Here is a 23,080-nt window from a genome sequence, read left to right as displayed (position 1 = left end):
CGCACGCACACACACACCCTCCTAGCTTCTGCTTGGACTGTCCCTTATCCCTCCTCTCCCCTTTTGGTTTCCGCCTCATTGCGGCGGTCTTACGATTTTAAAAGAGATAACCTGAAACAATTACACACACACACACAGACATCGAGACATGAGGCAGGTTTTGCACTGAACGGAGGTAAAGGTTAAGCATCGGGGACATATATATATGAATATTTAAATCTATACTTATGTCTGTCGGAGGTGGGTGGTGTTGTCAATGAGGGTGTCATGTTCAGAGATCATTTAGATTTTTTCGAATGTGTTTTAGAAAGGGATTTCGAACAGAATCTCGAACGCGGTTACCGAGCGAAGCCTTCTGCTCTGGCTACCTGTCCTGCTCCCAGATGACATATTTTTTGTAGAAGGGTAATTAAAGAAAAACTAATGAAAAAAAAAAAGAGTTGGTTGGTTGGTTGTTGGTTGTGTAATTCGTGCAGACGCATGCATGCTGTGTGTTCCAGTCTTTAAATGCTGTCTTTGTTAGTCGACCGACTCGTTCCTTAAAAAGAAAGGTGCTTCACATAAAACAAACCCGTTTAAAACAGAAGGGGCAACGCCATTTTTTACCCCACACCATCACATTTTTGGTCTGGGGGGAGGGGGGCGGCAGAGAGCTTATTTGAACACTGGCAAAGTTTCCGTGATGACAAGAGAAACTGAAAATGGAGGAATGCATTATGGGTAACTTCAACACTGAAGCAGGAATTGAATGCCTGGTTGGGGGCGGGGGGAGATTGGGGGCCGTAAGATCGACAAATACACGATCGGACGGGAAAATAACCCTTTTTTCTCCCCAAAATTCTCTGCAAAAAAGTGGGCGAGAGACAGAGGCAGAGAGGGAGAGAGAGAGAGAGAGACGTGTCGAGGGGCACCAGAAAAGTTCTAGAATAGATTAAGAGAAGGGATGGCTTCGAGACCAAAGCCATAGACTATGTCAGCCAGGAAAAATGTTAGGGGTTTGGTCCCCCTTAAGGAAAGGGGGCAGGTCAAAGGGCCCTTAAATGTCCAATGACATGCCACCAGGTGTAAGTGTGATTAGCAATTAAATGCCATTTTGAAAATCGGCCTCTTATGACATCACAGGTGGTCGTGCCCACCTAGATGTGTGCTGGATAGATCAGTCTACCAGGCGACCCGGTGGAGTGTAGCAAACGTGGCTCATCTATCCGTCATACATCTAGGTGGACAGGCCCACTTGTGATGTCATAAGAGACAGATTTTCAAAACGGCTTGTAACAGTCAATCACACTCACACCTGGTGGCATGCCATGGGACCTTTAACACAGTGTCATAACGTAGGACAAACACAGGTGTGACTCATCATTAATCAACCTCTGTGTAAAGGGTCTAAAGACAGTGGACCCTAATATTAATAATAGTGCAAGTAGTGTGTGATAATGACTACTCTTCCTCTTCTTCACCCCTCTCCATCCCCCCCCCCCCCCCCCCCCCCCCCCCCCCCCCCCCCCCCCCCCCCCCCCCCCCCCCCCCCAAGTAATTTATGTCCGAAAACATGTCCACTTTATGGACAAAAGAAGGTGAATGCATTTCAAAGTTTAAAAAGGAAAACGAAACGCACTTTGGAATAAAAACAAAAGGAATATTATATGACTACATGACGGTTGTGCCTTGTCATCTTTCTTTATGACAGTTGGTGATTGTATGAAAATGAATAGTATTTATTGGATGTGTGTACTAATAGTGAGTGATGCCGCTGTCTCCCTGTATTTCACTGTGAACTTATCAGTCAAAGAATGATACCTGCTCGCTTCTCGCTACCGTACATCAAACAACCATACTAAATAAAACCATTAAAAACAATGTGATTGGAAACATAATATTTGAAGAGGTTTAGTGGACAGCGTGCGTGGGTTTAGGAGCGCACACTCGCATATCTGCATCCCCGTGGTAGCGGACGCACACTGAAGGCCCACGTTGCTGTGTCACTGCACACACATGCCAAGAAGGACACAGAGCTTCTTACGCTTCTTTGTTTTTATAGTAGTTCAAGACAAGTCACTTTCAAACCGAAAGGACCAAGAAAAGCATCTGCTGATACTGGGGGACTTCTTGCTGGCCAGCAGGGGATGAAACCTGAACCTACAGAGTGCTCACCTCCCACTGCGCCACAAACACAAACCAAACCTTTTTTTTTGTGAGGTTAACTTCCCATGATGGCTGGCTGTATGATATAGTCCTGAACGTAGTGATCCGGTTTCGAATCCTGCCTGTGGTCATTTGCTGCATGTCCTCCCCTCTATCTCCCATACCTTCCTCTCTATTTCACTCTGTAATAAAGCATAACAAATACATCTTTGATCAAATATAAAAAGATTCACATGATATAGAAATAAGAGGCTTCAATTAAGGACTATCAGCAGGACTTTAACCCTGGTCTCCAGAGCTTTAGCCAACACCTCTAGCAATTCCCCACAGAGGATTGGTATTTGATACTGTATAATATACAACTACTAGACATGATATAATTACGTTTAAAACTTACATTATGGTCCAACATTATCCAACATTGGTCTCCACTGCACCACTGATGCAAGGGCATTCAGCAATCATCTAATCAATAAATTGGTTATAGAAGACATTACAAGTCCATTTCTTATACTTAATGTATTAATTTGTTACCTCAGGGCACTGACTGAGGTAGGGTGCTCGTCTCAGTGGTCCAGTGGAGATGCCTGCCATTTGCACTCACTGCAGACCTGAGTTCTATTCCCTCTTAGAACATTCTCATAGGAACTGTAGTTTTACTTTTGGAACCAATGTAATGTGAATTGTAATGTCAGATGTAACTCAGACAAAATTAAAGCAAGCATGTCTGGGGTCCAGGGGAGTGTACTGCTGTTAATAAGGACTGCCTTTCATAAACCCTGCAGTCCTGGGTTCGAGTCCATCCAACCACCAATTACATCCTGTGTCCTTCAAACCCTACGGCTCTTTTGAAACCACGCCATGTGAATTGTAAAGTTCACAGCCATCAATTTACCCAGTCAGTCATTCGAAATGAATGTGTGAGAGAATGGATCCCTTCTCTAGACAATTGTTCCCACCAACCTCCCATGGAAGGAATCGAACCCATGTCCCCAGAATAGTAGCAAACAGCTCCCTCACCTAGGCACCTCTTATTTGGTAAAATATTCAACAATTCTAATAGTGAATTTTGATTACAAGGAGAGTGTTGTTGGCAGGACTTGAACCCAAGTCTCCAGATCTAAAATGAGATTACATTTCAAGACAGTCTACATCGCCTAACTCCGTTGCACCACCGAGACGCACATTGTGAGATGCTCGGAGGTTCTACTACTTGTTATTTACTTTAGAATAGACATGGCCTAAGAAGATGATAATTTTATCACAAAGGAGACACTGTAACCCTCATTCACACAATAACAACGTGAACAGGACTCGAACACGATGTCCTTAACGCACGGGCCGCACACTTGTAAGTGGTAACATGGTACATATCCGTTGTGCCACTGAGCTCAGCCGAACACTGATCTGCTCAGAAGATACCGTTGTAGTTGACGTTAGAATATACGTTTTCAGACACAAAACATCAATTATCTCCATTGCGCCACAGAGACAAACAGAGTGAGATACTCAGAAATTAAACATGTAGAATTCTTATACTTTGTGTGTTTAATTGTTACCTCAAGGCAGAAAATGAGGCAGGGCGCTGACTTTTAACACAACTGTATATTAATTATTTTCCTTTGAGGGCGACCAGCCTCTACCAGCAGGTGGCGCCATTTAGTCGACCGCCTGCATGGCCTGTCATTATCCGGCCCTGGCTTCTACTGTTTAACTTCCATACAATTTATAACAGCAATATGTTTGTTTGAACCGAAACATTCTCCAAGATCTCTAGAATGACATTTAAAACTCTTGCCAATGAATAGAAAATCTTCAACAATTTGAAATGCTGCTGAGTAGCAAAAACCTGTATTTATTACTTATAGTCTATTTAAGTATTTATATGAAAATGTTTACATGTTAATATATACAATAAAATGGCAAGCAGGCCACAACCATAGGATCAAGTATGCTTGTTCCTCTCTAGAATTGTATTTCTAGATGTTCATTCACTTGCCCACCGCTGGATTAAAAGGGCTCATTCACATGATGAGGCGATTAACCGCAAACTGCTGCGTCATTGTGGGAGCGTCACTTCCGGGCCCCGTTTGTGTGACGTCGTGTTGTGAACCACCCCCTCGTGACAGGGTTGTCGAGCTGTTGAAAGAACAACACGGCGGCGATCAGGCTCTTTTCCCATCTGCAGACTCTTAAGTAAACAGTGGGATGCTACAATGCTAACGCTACGTGGTAAACAAAGTTCTTCTTCCCGTGGGCGACTTCCGGTGTGAACGCCGGTTTACGCGATTGGTTTACACAGCGTGACGTCGGGTTGCACCTCTCAAAAGTTGATTGTGTTTCATCTTCCTTCCTACTAGCCTAATTTAAATAAATGGTTGAACTGGCGTTTGGGCAGTTTGATTGGATCAATGTTGGGTCTCCTGACAGAACACAGGCGTCAAATCACTTTTCCTAACAAGTAAGCAGCCAGGGAAACCATGGTCACACAGCAGTCGTTTTTTATTACACTACAAAAGGATGGCAAATGGCAAGATTAGATCACCATTTAAAGCAGAACCACATTGTAGCTTTGGCCCTCTAAGAGCCAATCAGAGCAAAGAAAAATAACAAAAAAAGGCCTTTTGGCGACCCATCAGTATAACCTTAAATAAGGGTCTCAGGCTGTAATCACATGCAGAACTAACTGTATGCAGGACTGCAAAGCATCCTGGGAAAGCGGGTTCAGGCTCTGGTCGGTCCTAAGAGAAAAGTAAGACAGGGAGCTGACATACGTTTCTAGAGGGGCGCAAAGGAAATCAATGGTCTACAATGGAATATAAATCAACACAATTTAAAACACTGATGATTAAATTCAAAATGCCGCTATCATTGTTTCTCAGTTTCATCGTAACACAACTGTAAGACACTTTGTAAATAGTTGTTAATAATAATAATCATAAGGGCAACCACGGTTAAGTAGGAAGGTATGAATTTCGAGTGACCAAGTAGGAAATTATGTCGAATAATCTGCTGTTGTGTTTTACTATTTGCGCAGGTTGGCATTTTAACCATCGAACCCTGCGCATCCTAAGCTCTAAATTCAGGATGTAGTTAATTCCAGCGCATGCATTCTTTTTCTTCTTTTTTTAAGCATTGAGCAACACGTTGTACATTGTACAGCAACAGTGGGTTTTCTGTAACAGCAGATAAATACAATTTCTTCAACAACTCGTCATCGTCGGGGAAAAACAAAACATAGACAGTCTTTGACCCCCGAGAGGCTTTCAAGGCATTCTCGTATAAAAGTCTAGAGCCAAAGTGAAACTGAAAGACATCATCCTTGTTGGAAAACAACAGTAGTCCGCGATGACCACAAGGACAGACAGACACTATGACCCTTCACTTGTACTTTACATTGGTGTCATAACACTCCCCTCCTCCCCCCTCTACTTTACATTCAAAACATAAAAGGTCAAACAAACAAGGGTCAAAGGACAATATCGGCCCTCTAAAGGATAAAGTATCTTAAAAGAGAGGCCGTAACTAGAGTCACTTAGCGTGATGTGTATCCCGTAGCATCTTCCTCATCCTCTTTAGTTTAGTTTCCTTTATTGATATTGTGGAAATGCATAGCAGGATAGCGTGACGCCCCTGCTCCACCGCCCGGGTCTGTTTGATTGCTTGATTGATTGTTGCTTGCAGATCGGCTCCGGGTTTGCGTGGCGACCGGTTTTTAAACGTGGCTCTCGTAGATCACCTGGCAGGCCGGGGCAGCACTTCGGACCTCCTTCTGCTCCGGCTCCGCCGCCGCCGGAACAGAGATCTTCTCCTCTTCCTCCTTCTTCTCCTCCTCCTCCTCCTCTTCCTCCATCTCCACCACCTCCTCCTCCTCCTCCTCCTCCTCCTCTCGTCTCCCTCTGCCTTCCTCGGGGTCTCTTCCTTCTTCGGCGGTTTCTCCCGCTTCTTCCGGCTCCTCCGACTCTCCCGTATCCTCCGTCTCCTCCGTCTCCTGCGACTCCTCCGTCACCTCCGACTCCTCCGTCTCCTCCGTCACCTCCGACTCCTCCGTCTCCTCCGTCTCCTCCGACTCCTCCGTCTCCTCCGTCTCCTCCGACTCCTCCTGCTCCTCGTCCCGCGGGGCGTCCGACGACGACGGCGAGGAACACGACGGCCCCGCCTCGCTCTCCATGCTGCAGTACCCGCCGGCAGCCAGCGGGGGGTGCACCGACACCTGGATGGCGATGTGCTGCGGCTGGTCGTGGATGGACGAGTTGTCCGACTCGCCCGCGGGGGACGCGCTCCTCCCCCGCTCGTTCTCCCGCTCCGCCTGCTCCCGCTCCTGCAGGATGGAGAAGACGTCGCCGGCGCAGATCGACGCCAGCCCGGCGCCGCCGATGGCGCCCAGGTGGTGGTGGGGGCCGCCGGGGCCCTGGCGCAGGAAGGTGTGGCGCATCTCATCCACGCCCACCACCTCCAGGATCTCCTCCATGAACGTGCGGCAGTTCATGATGAGCGGCGGCAGCGGGATGCTCCTGGCCAGCTCCTCGATGTAGCGGGCAAACTCCATGGTCTTGAACTGCGTCACCTTGGCCAGCTCCAGCGTCTTGGCCGACGTGATGATGGGGATGCGCTTGGCGATCTCGAAGGCCTTCTGCAGCTTCTCGGCGCCCTCCGTGCGGAAGAACTCGTTGATGGCCTTCTCCGTCTTCTTCAGGTGGCTGCTCATCATGCAGAGGCGCGTGATGTTCAGCACCATGATGATGGTGAAGGTCACCAGGCACACCACCATGTAGTACACGCCCATGTCGCCGCGGGTGATGACCACGCGCAGCGTCACCGTGCAGTTGGCGTGCCCGTGGGAGTTCGACGCCATGCACGTGTACTTGCCGCGGTCGGCGAAGTCGATGGAGGTGATGTTGAGGACGCCGCTGTCCAGCAGCCAGAACTTGCTTTCTGAGAGGGAGAGACAGAGAAAGAGAGAGAGAGAGACGGAGAGAGAGAGACGGAGAGAGTGAGACAGAGAGAGAGAGAGAGAGACAGAGAGACGGAGAGAGAGAGACGGAGAGAGTGAGACAGAGAGAGAGAGAGACATACTTGATTGGTTGGTCTTTTGTCTGTTATTATTCTCATATTGGAAAGGACATAGCTATTTTTAGGTTCTCAGCGTTCTCAGAATGAAACCACAGTATTCGTACGAGTTCACTGCATTGTAAGAAACTGCAACACTCGTATCTCCACCCCAAACATCCCATTTGATGTATTCTAGATAAACAGGTCATGCTATTAAAATGGATAAACCAAATCTATTATGAATAAGAGCACTTTCAGTTTTCTACTTGGTCAATTTAGCAAAAATAACTTGTTCATTTTACCCACTCCAGGCCAACACTGACCTTTATATAACCCTGCAGATTATCATAATAAACCACAAAGTATAATCTAAAATAACCTCTGTCAAAACCTTTTCAGGCGCCCATCTATGTCCTAAAGCTACAGCACTGTGAGACTCACTCACTCACACACTCACACACACACGCCATTTCTGCAACAGTGTACCAAGAGCATTTATTTATTGGGAGTGTTCTTCCGTAAAATACTATTCAGATTCGACCACAATGTTACCCTTGCCATGGCCCTGCTTTATTAATAGAATCGAATGTGGGATATGATTAGCGAGGTCCATTATCTCCTGGAGCGCAGCCAACATCCACAAAAATCCATATATAACAAACTGACTGGCCCACTTACTACAATGCATGAACTGGTTCTGATGTCTCAGTGTGAACCATGTCCCAGACTACAACTACATATGAAACAATGTTGTTGTTGTGACGTATCATCTATCACTAACTGTTTATCTGTTGTCTATCTCCTGCCTGCTTTTAACATCCCAAACTGTCCTCCATGAATCTAGAGACTCTTCATCTGAGAATATAATAATAAACAATAAAGAAAGGCAGAAGAAGTGCTAATTGCTAGTTATCCAGTCTCACGTCGTGCATTAGAGCGTGAACTTATTCCTCCTGCTATGAGCCATCAATATTTAAACATGTGGCTGGTCGCACCTGGACGCTGGTGACGCTAGGAGTAAGCATTTAGCGTGAGCAAAGGCCTATTCACTTTGGTGTGTAGGTAGAAGGCTAGGAGACTAACACTATTCAGACGACAGACTGCATGAACCCCACAATAGTCTTTGGGGGTTTTGTTTGAATCATTACGACAAGAGGCTGATGCTTTTTCTGTAAATTACAAAAGCCCCAGTTGTGGTTCTCAGTTCTCACTCGGTAGAAGTAAAGACGCTTAACAACCCCTTTGGTCAACCAAAATCCCAGCATGCACCTGTGCTGAATCTCTTTCTCCTCAGTTTAACATCTGCCATCCTATGTAGTGACGGATTATGTTGAAATTACATTTAATCATTGAGCAGATGCTTTTCTCCAAAGTAACTTAGTAACAAGTAAGGCTGAGGACAATCAAGGCAGATAATCAAAGTTGGATTATCTAAATTACCAAGTGCTGCAAGAGTTACTTTACCCAAAACAACTCGACTGTGTTCAGAATCTGAGAACAACAGGGAGAATGAGATTATGAGTATGCACTTGGAGAAGAGGGGAAGGAACTAAGGCATCACAAGTGCTCAAACAAAGACTAATACAAGTCAGTCAATGAGATGGTCTGATTTGATCTAATTTATCTTGTATTAGTAACTAATAACAGTATTGCAGTTAATCTTACTGACTCGAGAATACAACAGGAATGTTCAAAAACCTGTTTGGTAAAATAACATGGCTGTCGACTAAATCAATAAAATTAATAAAATCAAACCTTTTTTTGGAAAGTGGATAACTGACTCACATCCTCTGTGAGTCAAACGCAACAATGCTGCGATTATCTTCTCATTGAACCACTAGTCCGTTTTTTTGCACGGAAAGATAGACACAAACAAAAAACAAATGCTTGGAGATAAACATGGATGTGGGCCTAAGAACAGCTGCACATTAACCCTATAGTTCAAAGTCTGCTTGCATGGGTTTGTGTGTTGGTTATCTAATAGAGAAATTCAAAACCAGAATTATGGTTTGAAAGAACAGGCTTGCATACGAGTTTCAACATGTTTAATGGCTCTTCCTCCCCTGCACTAGCACCGGTACTATGTTTAGAACCACTTTACTTATTCATATTATTAACTCTGTGCCGTTACAAACCGTGATTAAATCAACCCACTATCAACGCATTTTACTTCCTTCATGATCTTGTAGAGTTGTTAACTGTGTATGTGCTTATGCGTGTGTTTTCAAATAACCAATTATTTTCAATGCATCGATCAATTCAAGGATTCTTGATTGTTGTGTTTGTGCGAGTGTTCTTTGACAAAATCGTTTCTCTGCATGTTGTGTCAAGTTTAAGCAGTTTGGTTCAAACTTGCACACCCACACAAATACTTTCATGTTGTTCCTCCTGAGTTACTCCATGACGAATTATAATTGTTTGACACCACAGCCAAGAAACAAGGCATTTTCACAACAATATAAATAAATAAATTTAGCACAAACAACAACCATTTCCATGTGGAGACTATTTAAATCTTTTGAATCCTCAGTTTTGTTTTTGTTTTTATATGAATACCTCACACACACAAATGTAAACCGTTAAACAATTAAGAAAAGAAACATAAGTGACTGATCATGTTTTTGACTTGAAGAACCTCCAATTGGGGGACAACTCGAGGTAAAAGCCGCAGCAATTTCTGTGCCAAACCTTGGTCCATTCACAGACCTTAGCCTGGTCCCTATTCAACACCAGCTGTGAATAGCAACTCTCTGGTCCCCTCCTGTGTAATAGACTATTGTCCACCACTGATACCAATACACTGTACAATACAATACAGTACAATGCAAAGGTTTCTGCGCTATTGAGGAAAAGGCCAGGCCAACTTTTCAACTTCACATTTCTTCAAGTTTCAAGTGTTATAACATATATTTCTTACTGCCATTGAGTTATGCCTTGTATAAGGCACATTTGACCAATTAATTTGCTATTATTTTATGTGGGCCTTGTGTTTGCACTATACAAGGGCCATTGCAATAACTATCACATGAGCTCCCTATACTGTAAAGAGGGGCGGTCTCTTGCAATAAATAGACAATAAGTCCTTTGATGGATGAATTGAATACATTCTCTAAGTCAAGTGCCAAGATAGAGTGATGTCACGGTTGGATAGAGATGGAAGCTGGGTGTTCTGGGGGTGTCCTGGGAACGTTAAACATTCATGATTCAGGGGGTTGTGTATAAGCCATCCCACGTGGTTTCCAGTGACATGCTCTACAGCCAGGGTTGTCTTACCGATGCTGTTGGTGTCAAGGCGTTCTCCGTGCGAGTTGAACCACAGCACGTCCGGGTACGGGTCTCCGGTAACATTGCAATCAATCAGCGCACAGTTCCCCTCGCGGGCGATAATCTGGTGTACTTTGGTGAACAACACGGGGACAAATCCGCCATCTGGCACGGTGGCGTTTTCCGTGTGGTTCCCGTCCAAATCCGTCCACAGGGCCCCGGTGGTGTGGACGAGGAGCATCATCACCGCGTATCCTCCAGCCCGATACATTTTATCCGATTGTCGGTGTGTCACCTAGAGAACTGAGGGTTCATGGTTCCAAAGGTTATCTCTGGTTAATGCAAGGCAATCCGGTATTCAGCTCCGATACTTTAAGAGTTCCACTAGAGTAGAAACACAGTAAACACACAACGCACATCAGATACCCAGCATTGTCAACAAGGCAACACATCCCATCCAATGTGGTCATAACGCCGTCGGAATATCCCTTTATATTTTCAGAAATAAAAATTGGGTTACAATTAAAACACAGTGGTATTTTGGGCTGCATTACAATAAAACAGTGTTATTTTAGGCTAAAAAGCAAACGCACAGGCCTCCATGTCCTAAGCCTACCGCTGTAGCCTGCATCCCATTTAAGATAAATATGGAAATATGTAATCAAGTGGTGAAAAGTAGAACATGAAAGGTGATGGTGGTTTTATTCACATTGATTAGTCACGACTACCCAGCCTATTGACGTGGGATAAACACCTCGCATTGAGAGCGCTGTTGACTTGACGTCCCAACATAACGGAGATCAATAGCGACTCTCACTGTGCCCTGAACACGTCATCCATCACCAGGACGCCCCAGCGTATATATGGGGAATCGGATTGATAGCATGTCATGAGAAAAATAGGTAAAGGGATGCAGCTATAGCCTGGAACATTTTCCATCACGGGACCTTCCTCAGCGCTACGGACCGTGAAGTGTTTATCGTTCCTAAGCCGTGACATTGGCGGAATAGACACACGCTTCGTCTGTACAGACAAACACACGACAACCCAATGCATACATCGACCTGATTGTCTGCGTTCAATACAGATGTTTAAGCTTTTAGCATGTCCGTCGGCTGTCGTACCGCCCTCAAACCCCCGTAACCTTTCTAGACTACAAAACGATATGGCTAATGTAGCTCCGACGTTAGCTTCGCCGCCCGCTAGGACACACGACCCGTTTCAGACCGAGGAAAATTCGCTAGATTTTCTTCTTTCCATCGATTTCTGCATCAGAAGGCAACGAACGTACCTCACATCGTGATTATCCACATGTCATGACAGCGATAAACCAGCGGATTTAGATGCAGATGTGTTCCGCTGCCACCGTCCAGACTCGTCCCGCTATGTGTGTGCTGCTGTGGGGACCAGAGCGTACGGACGGAACGGAGCCGCGCACCAAAATGGATGAGGACATTTAAGACGCCTACGTCACAACCATAAGTTCACAGAGCTGTCCTCTATTTTAACCTATATCGATTCATATTCAGACTCCCTTTTTTTCTTCTTCTTCTTCTGTTTACAATCAATGAGCTTAATGTGTGGGATTAGTTAATAGAGTCTTGTCAGGATGATAATAGAAAACACACAGATGTATATTATCCATGTAGAAAAAGTCCATACATCAAACACATTATATGTGTGTAAACAACAATAATGTAGGGGGCCTGCCTACTATAAAATGATAAGGGTGATCCCATTGTTATGGTGATGCATGTCATCCATTAGTATAGAGCATCACTAGATAGAGACATGCACTTGACAGTATGAACTCAATGTTGTTTATTGTAAGTGTTCTAAGCAGTGTAGTCTTTCGAAAGTAAGCTGCTCAGTTCTTTCCCCCACTATCCAGGCAGCCCGCCAGCTAGACAGGCAACCCTTGATGGAGAGCGTTAGGACATAGTCGTTACTGTGCGGATGGATAATGAAAAGTTACAGAAGATCTCTTGAGCTAATAGGCCTGCATTGACCAGTCAGTTTTATATGTTATGCACTCACTCGTCAATACATCATGGTGTGAATTCAAAAAACGTTGTGTATGAGGTTAAACTTGTATTATCTCTGTAGCAATTAGCTCAAGATATGATATGCAGTGAAAGCATGCAGTCTTAAAGAATACACGCGAAGATAACTGATCAAAATTCACTTTTCTTTTCTTTTTTATTCATCAGCAGTGTACACCGACATAATGACATCCTCATTATTATTGGGTAATTCATGTGTTGTAGAGTTAGGGCGTTTCATCAGTATTTTAGAGGCTATGGTATCCTTCCTCTCGGCTGAGCAAGAGTATTTCAGGAGCTCTGTCAAGAAGGGTGAATGAAAGCACAAAGGACATGTCGTCCTGCATTATCTGTCCACACTTTATGATCCCGATAAGCAGGGTTTTTTGCAATATTTGTCGCCCGGTTGGATTCGCCCAGTAAACCTTCACCCCGTTAGTAATGATTAAAATGTGTTTGTTTTCCCTTAAATTCATCTCAGAAACACAGTGCTAGATTGTCACAAGCGTCCGATTGTTATCAGAGGACAAGATGGAATCCTGAGTTATAAACAAACATGATACAACACTTGTTTAGCTTTGTGACAGTGTAGTGTATTGCTCGAGTGTTTGCGAGAGGAAGTTTATTAGCTAAGATCTCGAGTGAGATTATTTTTGTGTATGTTAACAATAAAAAAAGACATCCCCAAACCGTATTCCCACAAATCCCGGCTCCTTACAGCTATCAATGACTGGTATTGGTCTATATGGTCTCCCGTACATACTGACCTTTACCACACAAATCACACAGTCACATTCATAATCAATGGCATTCTGCCGTATCAATGCCACGCATTGTTTACTTTAAAAAACCTTCAAGAAAATCCTGTGTAATAACAGCAGGACCCTGACAACAGTGAAAAGAACATCCCTTTCTCTTCTCCCATACGTTTTGTTGTCATTGTACCGCTTTGCCCATGCTACATTACACCAAACATCATCAGCCAGAAATAGATCCCCAGCCCCCCCAGGGACTAGTACTTCCTCTCCCAGTGGGCCTCGGTCGTCACTGAGCCTCTCTGATGAGCAGGGACAGCCTCCTGAAGGCCTGCACGCACACACAACGAGAGAGAGAGAGAGAGAGAGAGAGAGAGAGAGAGAGAGAGAGAGAGAGAGAGAGAGAGAGAGAGAGAGAGAGAGAGAGAGAGAGAGAGAGAGAGAGAGAGAGAGAGAGAGAGAGAGAGAGAGAGAGAGAGAGAGAGAGAGAGAGAGAGAGTTAGGAGTTTGTGTTTTGAGAGAAAGTGCAAGGATGTGTGTGTGAGAAAGAGAGCGAAAGTGAGAGCGAGAGCCTTACCTCGTCTATCTGTTGTGGTGTGGAGAGGGAGAAGGCCGCTCTCACGTAGGGGCAGGGCTTGGAGCTGTCAATCATGAACACGCCCCCAGGAACCATTAACACCTGTCAACACATTACATGTATCTTAGTGGTGGTTACCATGGTGATGGCTGTACATCCCCAATTGCTTCCAGTCGATAACCTTGAAGGGGACCTATTATGCTTTTTCGACTTTTATGACAAAGGTCTGTTATAATGATTTATAGTCATGTTTAACCATACTAAAGTGTCAAATAATGACGTACATGCATTTTGACGTATTCCCTGCTGACAGTCTGGGTGGCTGTGCAGAGCGCTAAACACTCGGGACAACGTTTGCGATTCACTTGTTCACATTTCCGGGAAATCATCTACGTAGAGGCACACCTGCCGCGCCCCCATATGCTGGTCAAATCTGCCCGCGTGCACGCTTCAAGGAAGGTAACCAATCACAACGGAGTTGGGTTGGCAGGAGGGGGGCGAGGGGGCGGAGAAGGACGAAACCGAGCGTTGACAGAGAATGCTGAAAGCGCCCAGATGGGAGGAAGAGTTTCCCGAAAATCGACATAATTTTTTGTGTATGGTTAAACATGACTATCAATGATTATAACGACGTTTATAGGTCATAAAAGTCGAAAAAGCATAATAGGTCCCCTTTAACGACAAGTCTGCATCTAGCATTTATTAGTGCTGGTAACCGTAGCGATGGCTGTACTCCTCCAACTACTTATCGTTGATAACCATAGGGTTGGCTGCACTTCGGCCATTACTAAAGTGTTGGTAGTCATGGTACCAATGGCAGTGCAATGCCTCCCTTTTTCGGAAATGTGTTAAGCTAATCAAGAGTGCATTGGTTTTCTGAATAGAGGCGTGTGAGCTGCAGAGTGCAAGTTAATTTGAGTTAAAGCTGGAAGAACTAATCGATTCAGTATAATGCTGGCCTTTCCTAAACCAGTACACGCCCTATTCAGAACAAAAACCAGAGAGATAGACACCCACACAGAGTTAAAAGTGTTTCAAGATACATCATAAGAAAGTTGCAAAAACATATTTCAACATTTAGAGCTTGTAATTCCATAATTCCCTAAATCGTCATTTGTTCGTGTGTGTGTGTGTGTGTGTGTGTGTGTGTGTGTGTGTGTGTGTGTGTGTGTGTGTGTGTGTGTGTGTGTGTGTGTGTGTGTGTGTGGTCCCCGCCTCTTTCTCGATGGCCTTCTCCATGATAAGCTGCTGGGTGTCGGCGATGCCCTTCAGCTTGATCCACAGGAACATGCCTGCAGAGGGGGCGTGCCATTCCGCTACATCTACACACACACAGACAGACACACCTCAACCACAGTAACTACCACCTTTCATAAGCGAGTCACATAATTGCACCAGAGAGTCTTTCAGGTCTGTGCATGTGTGTTGGGTATTTTGTGTGTGTGTGTGTTGGGTATTTTGTGTGCATGTGTTGGGTATTTGGTGTGTGTGTGTTTGGCCAACCTTTCAGCCACTTGTCCGCTGAGGACAACATGGCGTCTCGCTGCTTGCTGTAGAACTCAATGACCCTGCGGCAGGAAGGATAGAACCACACGGCTAGGCATCACTTGTGCGACGAGAGATATGACCTCAATCTCCCCAGAGATTCTGATCACGCACATACATTCACATATGTACACACACACACACACACGGATCAAAACTCATACACCCACACAAATGGACAAACACACACACACACACAGAGATATGGACACACAGATATATAGGGACACACAAACACAGACACACACACACACACGTATTGTACGGAACGGGACGTACCCATCTATGTGCTTGAGGAAGCCCTCTTGGCCCCAGCTGTGCACCAGCTCAGAGACCATGAGCTAGACAGAGAGACACCAGAGATTAGACGTAGCCCACTGCTGCACGTTAGTCCCTTTTAGTGTATGTACCAAGTTTGGCCATCCAACCAAGTCATATAACAACCACACATTTATACTGTATGTAGCACACATTGTAAACCAGGAATTGAGCCAATCAAGCTACAACTGAACCGCGTTAGGGCGACTCATATCGTTCTGTATCTGCTAAATAAGTAATAATAATCTCCCTAAAATGAAACTAAACAGCATGAACAGCAAAAACGATGGCCACAACTGCTATGAATTATGTCAAGCTTAGCCGGACCACAGCTGATTCATTCACGTTAACCAGTATTCTGTACATTGAGGGCTTTAAAAACATCCTGTATCCCAGCTCGACGCCTTCCCCTTTGCGGACAGGTGCAGGTGCTCCGCATTTGCATTGTGCAAATATTAGTGCATCGACGCCGTGGAGAAGTGTGTTTGAATACGCTTGACAATGACGGATAACAGCTCAATGTGATGTGATATAATCCTCTTTACTGTGTGTGTGTGTGTGTGTGTGTGTGTGCGTATATGTGTGTTTGTGTGCGATTGTTTCACTTGGTGAGGAAGTCGTCCAACCAAGGATACCATCACTCCTCTCCCCTCTACCGCTGTTTACCCTTACAACAAAGATTAAACATCAAAGAAGATTATGACACCGCAAGCCCTGGTTTACGACCCGTATCTACACCGTTCACATTACTTTTTAATCACTCTTGATAAGGTATCAGACTCTCTCGCTAGCTGCTACTACTGTCAAGCCAATCCAGCCCGACACGACCAGCCAATCGGCTATCAGCCGCGCTGGGGCCACTTCCTGTTATCCTGCTCTGACTGCAGCCACAGGAAGATGGAAACAATAACCATCAAAGGGGTTGAAACTGGACCTAAACAAACAAGGTACAGATCGCTGTGGTCTCTGCAGGTTGTGAGAGTGAAACTGGGGCGAAGCCAGGAAGCACGTGTTTTCGGTTCTGCTCGTACACACACACACACACACACACACACACACACACACACACACACACACACACACACACACACACACACACACACACACACACACACACACACACACACACACACACACACACACACACACAATACCTGAGTGAAGGTGCTGGTGTGCATGGTGGAGGCCTGGATGTGGAGCTCCACCCTTTTGACCAGAGGCGCGGGCCCCGTCACGAAGCCTATCCTCAGGCTGAGGGGACAAGGGGAGCGGGGGGGTTATGGTGATAGAACCCTGAGCTCCCCTGAGCTAAAGAGAGAGGTGGAGGATTGACTCACCCCGACGACAGGATCTTGGAGAAGGAGTCGGTGCGTATGATCCGCGCGTCCACGTCCATGGAGAGGAGGGAGGGCGCCCAGGGCTGCCAATGGATCACAGAGAGATGAGAGAGATCACAGACAGACAGAGAGATAGAGATCCCAGACAGACAGAGAGATAGAGATCACAGACAGACAGACAGAGAGTTTGAGATCACAGACAGAGACAGAGAGATAGAGATCACAGACAGACAGACAGAGAGATAGAGATCATAGACAGACAGACAGACAGAGAGTTCAAGATCACAGACAGACAGAGAGAGAGAGAGAGAGGGAGCGAGAGAGAGAGAGACGAGAGGGATCACACACCCAGAGATAGAGAGACAGAGAGATCACAGATAGACAGAGATCACAGACAGACAGACAGACAGACAGACAGACAGACAGACAGACAGACAGACAGACAGACAGACAGACAGACAGACAGACAGACAGACAGACAGACAGACAGACAGACAGACAGACAGACAGACAGACAGACAGACAGACAGACAGACAGACAGACAGACAGACAGACAGACAGACAGACAGACAGACAGACAGACAGACAGACAGACAGACAGACAGACAGACAGACAGACAGACAGACAGACAGACAGACAGACAGACAGACAGACAGACAGACAGACAGACAGACAGACAGACAGACAGACAGACAGACAGACAGACAGACAGACAGACAGACAGACAGACAGACAGACAGACAGACAGACAGACAGACAGACAGACAGACAGACAGACAGACAGACAGACAGACAGACAGACAGACAGACAGACAGACAGACAGACAGACAGACAGACAGACAGACAGACAGACAGACAGACAGACAGACAGACAGACAGACAGACAGACAGACAGACAGACAGACAGACAGACAGACAGACAGACAGACAGACAGACAGACAGACAGACAGACAGACAGACAGACAGACAGACAGACAGACAGACAGACAGACAGACAGACAGACAGACAGACAGACAGACAGACAGACAGACAGACAGACAGACAGACAGACAGACAGACAGACAGACAGACAGACAGACAGACAGACAGACAGACAGACAGACAGACAGACAGACAGACAGACAGACAGACAGACAGACAGACAGACAGACAGACAGACAGACAGACAGACAGACAGACAGACAGACAGACAGACAGACAGACAGACAGACAGACAGACAGACAGACAGACAGACAGACAGACAGACAGACAGACAGACAGACAGACAGACAGACAGACAGACAGACAGACAGACAGACAGACAGACAGACAGACAGACAGACAGACAGACAGACAGACAGACAGACAGACAGACAGACAGACAGACAGACAGACAGACAGACAGACAGACAGACAGACAGACAGACAGACAGACAGACAGACAGACAGACAGACAGACAGACAGACAGACAGACAGACAGACAGACAGACAGACAGACAGACAGAGACAGACAGAGACAGAGAGAGAGGGAGAGAGAGAAGTCACATACCCATGCGTTTACAAAGGGGTTAACACAGCGGCGTGCACAGGTAGACCCAAGGTGGTGCTATAGCACCTGCCCTTTGCCTCCTGGCCCAATCAAGTGCCCTTTTGAAAAAAATAAATAAATTGGAAAGTCCGTTTTTTTTGGAATACTCTCCCACTGCTAATTCAATTCACTGTTTTAGTTGTCGGCTTTTCCTTTTTGAAGAGAAGTATAAAAACAGAAAAGCGAGGACAATTGACGGCATAAGAAAGTCGAATACTGCTCTTGAAAAAAATCAAGCAGCACTCAATCACAGAGATGCACATGACAAGCATGGTTAGATGGACCAATGTCCCTCGTCAAGGACAAGCATTCCGAGGTCATGATGAGAGCCAGTCCAGTAGCAACCGTGGAAACTTCCTTGAACTGGTGGATGTGTTTTCCTGGTATGACAGTGCGCTTGGACTACATGACTCCTACTGTTTTTGACATGGTACTATGTTACTCCCCTTACGGGACATAACACCGCATAGTGCCCTTAGTTTTCACTGAGCACCTGCCCCCCAAAATGTCTGTGCACGCCACTGGGTTAACATATTACTCAATCAAACCTATTTTTTGCACCACACAAACTTGTTATTTACAGAGATTTTAATAGTTCCTATTATATACACCTACCCCTCAGCAGGTAAAAAATGTGTCAGTTAACACACACAAAAATAAGGGGCATTATAAAAAAAGAATATAATTTTGGGATCTGTAGGCCTTGGCCTGCCTCAGACCGTGGCTCTCAGTGGGTATGGCGCCCCTCGCCCTATTGTCCTCTATGGTCTTCTCAAGCATTTCCTTTTTTAGAACGTAGCTTACTGTTGATTGGTTACAACTCGGTAGTCATGACGCAGAGGCGACAACGAACGGCTTATGTTCGTTTTCCGTATTAATACATTATTGCTAGTAAGGGCAATGCTTAGGTATTGATGGTGCAAACTAATCGAGTAAACTGCTAGTTTGAAACCAACTGATGATTAGGAAGGAGTTAGTAAGGACCAAGTACGCACAGACTTGGTAAGGAACTCACGCAGACTTAGTGCAAGCCAGTCCAGGGCAAGGGAAGTAGACCCAACTAGCAAAGAGAGGTCTTCTTCCGTGGCCCTGGTTCCCATTAAAGGAGCAGAGCCCTCATCAGGGTAACGAGCCACACCTGTGTTGGTGCTACAACGACACCCGAGTGAAAAGCGTTGACCGTACCTTGTCGAACTGCAGGAAGAAGTAGGGGTCGTCCTCGATGATGAGCATGTCGTACAGCCTGGCCAGCTATGAGGACAGAGGGGGACAGGAAGTGGTCAGTGAATAGAATCCACCCCCCACCGACACGCCCCTCACCTTTCTCTGTGCGTGTCCGTGAAGCCAGATATTTCATGAAATGTTTGATAAAAAAAATTGATATTCTATTTTGTCCATGGCATTTTTTGTGTATATTAGATCTAAAAGTGTATTTTAATTGTGCTTTTATTTTATGTTTTTCTTAAGTTTTTTTATTTATTTAGTTTTGTAACGGCCTTGGCATTGTAAATGTTCCTTGCCAATGAAGCGCCGTTTGATTTGAATGCAGCGTTGTCTGTGGAGCCGTGCTGTGGTGGTATGTTCCTCAGATGTGGTGAAAGTGTCGGGTTTTCAAAGGAGGTTGGGGGCGTCGCTCTTTGGGCGTGCACGTGAGAGCGCTGCACGTGCACGCACGCAAACACTGTTTGCATATGGCTGTTTGAACGGACCAAGGCTGTGTGTACTGAAGTAGACACTGAAACCCATTGAGTGCAATGCCACGAGGAACTACCCATTGAGTGCAATGCCACGAGGGAAATGATTCCATAATAAATAATCTCAGGAATATTATCCATAAAAGGCACAGTCGTCTATCTCCAATTTCTTTCCGTCTATCTCACTCTCTCATCAAGCATAAAAATGCAATAAGAAAAACATATATATTTATAAATAATGAAAAACCCTCAGATGCAAAATGACCAACCAATCAAATAACATCTTGGGTCAGATCAACCTCAATAAGAGTTCGGAGGTTCATGATATTTATTTGATTTTCATTTTGCGCCAAAAAGATGCATACAAATATCCCCACCTAATTCTACATTTGAAACAACCTTTGACCAGATCAACCTTCACCTTTACCCGCCATGCATCGACAACCAGCACCAACCCAACCCAAACCTGTATCGCCCTCCCCCTAGCGTCCCCCTCGCCGTACCTCGTACACTTCCTGTTTGCGCTGCGTGGTCATGGAGGCGCCGGTGGGGTTCCCCCCGTTGGGGATGGTGTAGAGGAGCCGGGGGGCCGTGCTGCCCGGCTGGTGCACGTCGGCGGGGTCCCAGCGGGAGAGCACCTCTTTCAGGGCCGCCGGCACCATGCCGTGCTCGTCGCTCGCCACGTTGATCAGGTTGCAGCCCAGCGGCTGGAGCTGAGGTTGAGCGAGCATCGGTTAGTGGAGGAGAGAGAGAGAGAGAGAGAGCTGGTATGAGCCTCTAAAGTCGGATGCTTATTGCTATGTCTCTTACTATTGTTTAATTTTTGTGTGTCGAGAAAGGCGCCTTCAAATAAAATGTATTATTATTATTATTATTATTATTATTATTATTAAAGTCAAGGCCATCTAAGTATGAGTTAGGTATAATCCTATAAATCAGGCATCTCCAAACGGCGGACCACGGTCCGGGTCCGGACTAAGTGACGGTCCTATCCGGACCACTGACCAATTTAAAATTATAAGAAAAAAAGAAAATAAGTTAATTTTTTTTATTTTTATGATTTCACTATACAAAGCATGATTATGTTAGTGAAATAATTTCTCACTGAAATACAAATTGTAAGGCAGAATAGTCTGTAGTACAGCATAAAAACAGCAAAAATCAATGATCTTCACAGAGCAAAGATCATGCACTCACAGAACTCCCCCCCTCCCTCCGTCTGTCACGGCATGTGCGTAATTGCGTCACTCAAAAAGTAGCCAATACATTTTTTTGTTTACTGAAAGAGCGATTTAGAATGAGAAAATGGCTTGCTCGAAAATAAGGAAAGTTGACCCGAAAACAGACATTTCAAAGATGAATGGACTGACCAATAAATGTTCATTCTCCCGCAAGGCAGTACAAAACCTTTGTTGGGTCTTTTATGTGTTGAAACCGTGGCGCTGATAAAAAGCAGGAATATTAAACGCCATTACGAATCCAAACACAGATCCTTCGAGGAAAAAGCATCCCCAGAAGTCAGAAGTAAGAGCGTGGCAAATATCCGAGCTGGGAGCTCAGTATGAGAGGTCTATGCGTGTCTTCCCACACTCATTTACAGGCCAGCAACGTGCAAATGAATGCTCACTTAAGATTGCATGGAATGTGGGGCAACATAAAAAAACTTTCAGTGACACGACTGTTGTGAAGGAGTGCTTGAACGCCGCTGCCGAGACGTTACTTGAAGGTAAACCAAGGGATGAATTGTGTGAAAAAATAAAGCAAATCCCAATGTGAGCTGCAACGACAACCAGAAAATCGGAAATGTTATCAGATGACGCACTGTCACAGCTTCATGCGGCTGTTCAGAGTGCCCCATCCTTAGCCATTGATAAGTCTTCAGATGTAACGGATAATGCCCAGCTTTTGGTTTGTGTGCGATTGTTTCATCAAGACAAGAAAGATCTGTGAGGACCTGTTGGGTCTAACACCACTTGAGACACTGTTTTGCTTACTTGAAATGAAGGCCTAATGCTCTTTTTGTGTTTATTTGAAATGTAGGCCTAGTGTTCCTGTTCTGCTTACTTCACATGTAGGCCTTATGCACTTTTTATGTTTACTTGAATTGCAGGCCTAATGTACCTGTTTTGTTTACTTTAAATGTTAATATGCGTCACTTTGACTTACTAGTTTTTCATGGTTAAAAGTAAGCTATTTGGAAATTGAAAATAAATACATCTGAAAATATAAGGTAATATGCTGTGTTGATTGTATTTGACAAAAGAAGGCTATTAGGACGTGGTAGGTTCGGACCTTTCTTGGAAGGAATTTTTAGTAACTGGACCTTGTTAAATTTTAATTGAAGACCCCTGCTATAAATGATTTGGATTTTATGAAACCCCTAGTTGTTGTTAGAAAACATTAAAATAGTGCTACTGGCAGAAGAATTTGGGATTTAATTCCACCTTTAATTTATATTTTTTTGATTTTTCTCACAATCTTTTTATTCTTCATCATTTACATCATTTACATATTTTACTGAATATAATGTGTATGATTCACTTATGAGGTATGTCTTGACCGTTTTGATTTCAACTCATCATTATGTTTGAGGAGCAGGATCTCAATCAAAACCCGACGACCAAAGAGGTTCCAGAGGGGTACCGTTTCATACACGGACCTCAGAAGGTACCCGTCTGCTACATCAAGTTTGGGCTGAAAGAATGAAAGGGAGGCCGAGAAACAGATCCGCACGCATGCGTCCGCACGCATGTCGTTGTGTTCCGAACACTCACTCA

At 45.1% G+C, this 23,080-nt stretch overlaps 2 protein-coding genes across 5 annotated transcripts in view; both read right to left on the bottom strand.

Moving 5' to 3' along the window:
• Positions 1–3,702: 3,702 nt before the first annotated feature.
• Positions 3,703–12,108, bottom strand: mfap3l (microfibril associated protein 3 like). 2 transcript variants are annotated; one of them, XM_056575487.1, is made up of 3 exons: positions 11,753–12,108; positions 10,471–10,845; positions 3,703–7,080 (listed from the first exon to the last, which is right to left on the bottom strand). In XM_056575487.1, the coding sequence occupies exons 2-3, from the start codon at positions 10,730–10,732 to the stop codon at positions 5,861–5,863; spliced, it is 1,482 nt and encodes a 493-aa protein (XP_056431462.1). In that variant the 5' UTR covers positions 10,733–10,845; positions 11,753–12,108; the 3' UTR covers positions 3,703–5,860. The 2 variants fall into 2 exon arrangements, with proteins under 2 accessions (XP_056431462.1, XP_056431463.1); XM_056575488.1 differs by having other exon boundaries at positions 10,471–10,764.
• Positions 12,109–12,393: 285 nt separating this feature from the next.
• The window catches only part of aadat (aminoadipate aminotransferase), a 14,828-nt gene continuing 4,141 nt past the window's right edge, over positions 12,394–23,080 (bottom strand). For 2 of the 3 annotated variants that reach the window (XM_056575489.1, XM_056575491.1), the window contains exons 6-14: positions 20,807–21,016; positions 19,795–19,860; positions 17,036–17,118; positions 16,853–16,949; positions 15,660–15,721; positions 15,339–15,403; positions 15,051–15,157; positions 13,836–13,937; positions 12,394–13,589 (exon numbers count right to left, since the gene is read on the bottom strand). In XM_056575489.1, the coding sequence (XP_056431464.1) occupies positions 13,548–13,589; positions 13,836–13,937; positions 15,051–15,157; positions 15,339–15,403; positions 15,660–15,721; positions 16,853–16,949; positions 17,036–17,118; positions 19,795–19,860; positions 20,807–21,016 (834 nt within the window). In that variant the 3' untranslated portion in view covers positions 12,394–13,547. The remainder of the gene's footprint in view (positions 13,590–13,835; positions 13,938–15,050; positions 15,158–15,338; positions 15,404–15,659; positions 15,722–16,852; positions 16,950–17,035; positions 17,119–19,794; positions 19,861–20,806; positions 21,017–23,080) is intronic. The other variant, XM_056575490.1, reaches the window with a different exon arrangement.

Source organism: Gadus chalcogrammus, chromosome 17 (assembly GCF_026213295.1).
Source record: "Gadus chalcogrammus isolate NIFS_2021 chromosome 17, NIFS_Gcha_1.0, whole genome shotgun sequence".
Lineage (NCBI taxonomy): Eukaryota > Metazoa > Chordata > Actinopteri > Gadiformes > Gadidae > Gadus > Gadus chalcogrammus.
This window is presented reverse-complemented; position numbering and strand designations above follow the sequence as displayed.

Bases quoted from the DNA above. Each gene is read 5' to 3' on its own strand.
- mfap3l (XM_056575487.1), bottom strand. From the start codon at position 10,732: ATGTATCGGGCTGGAGGATACGCGGTGATGATGCTCCTCGTCCACACC. The intron at 7,081-10,470 runs GTAAGACAACCC...TCTCCCTCTCAG, and splicing joins CCTTGACACCAACAGCATCG to AAAGCAAGTTCTGGCTGCTG.